Consider the following 5152-nt stretch of genomic DNA (forward strand, 5'->3'; position numbering starts at 1 on the left):
ATGATACAGTTACCTCGACATGTCATTTTAACCTGCCTATTTTTGGGTCTGGGTGTTAGTGAGTACGAATATGGTGGCAACTCCATCCCCGATGACGTGCCCCCTCTTGAGGGAGTTTACTGCATGTCTGCTCCCGGTGACAACTGTCTCAATACTTGCTTCGATGCCGGTATAAAAAACTTGGATTGCAGGGAATTCTAGGAATTGCATATCATGATATTAGTATTAGTTGATATTAGTAATCGTTGATATTAGATCGCAATTCGGATTGATTCGATCAGGCATCTAAGATTAATACGTTGACTTTTGAAAATTATCAAACTTTAGCTGCATCACATAAACACTCATATATTAATTGCGAGATTCATGTTTACATTTTCTGTATATTGCACTAATATTATAGCATACTGCAATTAGTGCATATTGATATGGCTATGCCAGCCCAATCTTTATTAGATATAAATGTAATTTCAATAAAGAGCTCTTAGTCTTATATCTTCAGGTCACGATTCCTGTATGACGACTATGGAGGAATCCCTATACGACGCTGCAAACGCCCTCTACGAGCTGGTTCCAGAAGGACATTACTCAATCTGGGAGGGTATTTGGTCTGAGGTTTGATCACTTACAATTATATTTGGTCCCCCTCCTTTGAGCAGCTTTATGACTCCAATGACGTAATAACTTAATAACTTGTAGTGGAGTCGGCAAACTTCGCTAATAGGGGAACATTTAATACCTTATCAGACCTTATTTGGACGGACATTATATGGAAGGACATAATTATGAACGGACATTAATATAAACGCTAGAGCCTAGAAGGCACTCAAAACCATCAAAAATCCGAATTTTTTTCATTTTTTTAAACATTTTTTTATTTCAGAAAATGATTTTTAGCAGTAAAAATGTTAAAGAAGTGTACATGATCAGTGTTTAATATCGCATATCATCTTCATCAAATGGGTTTTCGTGCATGAAATAATTCAACGTTAAAAATTAACCTTTAAAATTAACCAACGATGGCCTATAAAACGTTTAAGAACTTCCAGTTCCATATACAATCTAAAATTAAATACAACGTTAAAACGCTGTTCAATTTTAAACGTTGCTCATATCAATTGGTTCATCTTTTTGGGCGTTCGTGTAATGTTTTTTATCCCAGTTTCAACTTCTTTTCAGTTTCAATGAGTCAGCTAGAAACTTGATCTCTATTTCCAGACTTTCATAATGATCATTAGGCTCACAACAGCTGGAATAAAATAAGTTAACCTCCTTTCTGGCTCACTTGTGGGCTGCTTCAGAAGGCTATACTATATATAACTGTATAATTGAATAATTGGAAAAGAACTCCATCAGGCCTAGCTGAACCAAGCGGGGAGTTGATACACCTTTCACAAGCAAGAGCCACTTTGGTCTACTTGCTGTGAGGTGTCTCAGCTACGCCTACATGGGTTGGGGGTCCCCCCTTTTCTTTTTTTTGGCTTTGCTGTTTGGTCTGCACTGATCACCATTATTTAGGACTCGACATGATTTAGTGTTTTACAGTGTGGAAGCTTGGGAGTATAACTCTTAAAGGGAATATCTTCGATCAGATTTGCAAGGGTTTTGCTTGACCGTCCTTTTTCCAGTTCCCGCTCTCATTAGCGATTCATCAAGAGCGCTTTTTCCATGGGATTTATTTTCGTTGAATTACATATTGCGTAGTCTGAACTGCGATATCATTGTGGTAATATAATTTCCCGGAGCTGTAAGATTTTGCAGTTTTTAATTCCAGGGTGCAGATAATTATATAGACTTAAAATAAAATTAAAGTCGATGTACCAAGCGCTTAAGGACCGTTGCAATCTATAATAAATCAATTTTATATTGGAGAAACTCTTTAGTCTCATCTAATAGACAATATCCTTGGCAACACGATTTACCGTAATATAGAGGCTGGAACAAGTTTGTAATGTTGGCGGGGACTAGCTCATGAACTATGTTGTTGAGTGCCATAATTTCGTTGACTTTTTCCGCAAAGTGCCCCTTGAAAACATCATATTATACAAGTAGAGTTTTCTGTGCCTCCGGCAGACCAAGGAGAACCTTTCCGTCGTTAACTTACGGCACAATAAAGTTCTCATAGTTGTCATATTCTGGACAAAAAGTTCGAATTTTTGAAAAAAATTCAACGGACTTTAACTTGGACGGATCACGGACCTTAAATGAACGGACTTTATTTGAACGGACATTAAGATGAACGTTAAGGCCTCCATGAGCGTTCAATAAATGTCCGTCCAAATAAGGTTCGATAAGGTAGCCGACTGCCAGGTAGCGTAGTTGGTTGATCATCGGATTTGTAATCGTAAGATTGCGAGTTCGAATCCCACTGCCTGCCTAGTCGTGGGGTGAGCGTCGTTGACGCTCTGCTAAGGATCCCGAGTGGTCTATGTAGCCCCACGGTTCACTCAGCCGAATGCTCGAGAAATCGGGTGTGAGGGTTAAATGAGGAGCTGTGCTTGATCAACACAGCGAAGCCTCGGGCGAAGAAAGTGTGGCATAGTGCCTTAACCGTTGCTGGCCTTAGGAACGATCCTTCGGCTTCTTGTAAAGCTCTTCCTTGAAAGTGCTGGCTTACATTGTAATGCTGGTAATGCCGAAGTAAAATAACAAAGGTGGTCGACTCATTCGATGGCCTTGTTGCGTCGCAACGAATCCACATAAGATAAGATAAGATAAGATAAGACTGTACCATGAATGAATTGCGTTTTTAACCGCAAATGTTTGCGCCATTGTATGAAAATCTGCAGATGATTATGATGATTGTGATGGTATCAATTTATAATAATTCGTTAAATTACTCGATAACTATAACTTGACTTTCAGCCGTACCACCCGATAGTTGAAGCTGACGGAACTTATATTGGGTGGGATTCAGTGCCGTCATATGGTGGCTCTTGCACAGCGTTTCCTCCAGATTTCACCCAGAGACGGCTTTGTAGATGTGGAACATGTAAGTAATAGTTTGGCGAGCTGGTCATCACCATTAAATAACGGCCTGATTTACGTGCTGTAGTTTGACAACTAAATTTGCCAGATACCACCAGTGTACCTAACCATCTAGAACTACTTTGAATTCCCCGAATTCAAGATCAATTCTTAAAAAAGGGTTATTAAGGTTAATTTCTTACAATTTAGCAACGTTCAATGATGTAATAGAGTAATAGGTTGAACACCCACGACCTCAAAGGCATTATCTCAAATTGATCAAACCATCGTCCATAAATGCTTATAGTTATACTTAAAAATATGATATTCGTCTGCATTACGTTCGTCTTCATTACGTCCATTGGACGCGCACAGTCACGTGCGGGCAGTCACGTGCAGCGTGACTGCCAATCAGATTTTGTTATTATTTTGAGTTGTCCGACTATTTTGAATCTATTTTGATTTGAACAGAGGTCCTTATTTTACTTCCTACTTGTGGGGCCAATTATAATATATATATATATATAAAATATATTATATCCTCTCACTCAGTTTCATGTGAGGACACGTTCAAGTTTTGTCGGGCTCTTACCTGGGTGTGTCACAAGTACCCTTACACCCAACGGAGCTGCCCCAAAACCTGCAAGATGTGCGCAAACAGTGCCCGTGACGACTTCTTTGTTCCTTAAACACATATTCAGATATTGGTGGATTGGTTGCTGATTTGATAATGCAGCATTGCAGTATTGGAAATAGACTACTATTTAAATTGACAATATTTAACGCTTTACCAGGTTACCTGTTAATGTTATATTTGAATATACCATTACCACTACCAGCGCATTGCCATTTAGTAATAGTATATGAATCGACGGATGATTTGATTTGTTGATCGCCTCCAGTTAAACATTACATGAATTAAGGAATTAACTTTGTGATATTTTAATTAACTGCACCACTGTCGCGTTCATTCACTCAAATTATTTAATTTTTTGTACTGTAGTTTTTGAGTTATGATAATTTTAATACTACTATACTATTACCTTACAAAATCATTTGAGAGGATGACTACGAATGTGTTGATTTCACATATTTTCACTATGTTCAATATGAGAAAGTTAACAGATCAAACCAGTGACTACGAGAGTCGAGAACCCCAACACTACGTGATATTTTAAATCTTATGATCGCTTAACCTGTTCAGTTGACAGGATCTCATCGTCTGGTACCGCGGTAACGATACCGCGGTACCAGTTTATATGCTAGGTAGTCGATTTTATCTTTCACAATTTTCTGCAAATTTGAATCGATTGGTCAAAACGAGTAAACTCGTAAATTTACATACCAAGTATTCAATATTTTATTATTATCTTTTACAATTTTCTGCGGATTTAAATCGATTGGTCAAAACCAGTTTAAATTCCAAGTATTAGATATTTGAAAATTTAGTAAATCTTTCAAATGGATATGAAATTGAATTGTTGGCTGACACGATATTAAATGTATGACTATGATTTGCCAAAATTGCACGCATGTAAACATGTGATTTTTATTTTTATAAGCCAGTCCGCCACATTTCACTTTTGGTCTTTTCGTTTCTTAGTCCGAAAAAATATTTTATGCTCCAATGAGTTCACGAATGATTGTAGTCGTTATTCCTAAACAGGTTTTGGGATTGTATGAGATATTGTGATCAAAGATAAACTATTTTAATCGTGATTAATATGCTGATTTCATCATTTCCAGTCCAGTATAATTAATATCATAACCCAATACAAAAGAATTAATGCCGGTTTATATTTTAATTTTATTCTTTTCGTTATTTTGTCCATTCTATTAATCAGAGTGAGACTTACAAGTTACAACCTAAGTCGTTTTTTCTGACGAATTCTTCATTCGAAATCTTGGATTGTGGATGATGATTAATCACTCTACACTCGACTGTCAGGTGACTTTTTTAACACGTTCTCTAGGTGACCCTGAATGACTTTTCGAAACCCTAACCATCTGGCCTCTACAGTTACACTGACCCCAACCCTAACCCTATAAACCGGAACCCAATCCCTAACTAGGTAGCATATGCTAAATATAAACCCTAACCACTAACGAGAAATTATACCAACTTCCTTATAATTATATATGGTCATATCACGTGATCGAGACAGTTTTTCGCCGATATCTCACT

General features: G+C 37.4%; 1 protein-coding gene across 1 annotated transcript; it reads left to right on the forward strand.

Annotated features, from left to right (window-relative positions):
- Positions 1–4777, forward strand: LOC134821848 (uncharacterized). Its single transcript, XM_063832662.1, has 4 exons — positions 1–169; positions 503–615; positions 2866–2992; positions 3520–4777. The coding sequence occupies exons 1-4, from the start codon at positions 1–3 to the stop codon at positions 3654–3656; spliced, it is 546 nt and encodes a 181-aa protein (XP_063688732.1). The 3' UTR covers positions 3657–4777.
- Positions 4778–5152: the final 375 nt, after the last annotated feature.

Source organism: Bolinopsis microptera, chromosome 10 (assembly GCF_026151205.1).
Source record: "Bolinopsis microptera isolate Bmic1 chromosome 10, MBARI_Bmic_1.0, whole genome shotgun sequence".
Classification (NCBI taxonomy): Eukaryota; Metazoa; Ctenophora; class Tentaculata; order Lobata; family Bolinopsidae; genus Bolinopsis; species Bolinopsis microptera.

Excerpts from the sequence above, each read along its gene's own strand:
- LOC134821848 (XM_063832662.1), top strand. The coding sequence starts at position 1 with ATGATACAGTTACCTCGACATGTCATTTTAACCTGCCTATTTTTGGGT. Across the intron at positions 616-2,865 it reads GGGAGGGTATTTGGTCTGAG|CCGTACCACCCGATAGTTGA; the intron begins GTTTGATCACTT and ends CTTGACTTTCAG. Across the intron at positions 2,993-3,519 it reads GCTTTGTAGATGTGGAACAT|TTTCATGTGAGGACACGTTC; the intron begins GTAAGTAATAGT and ends CCTCTCACTCAG.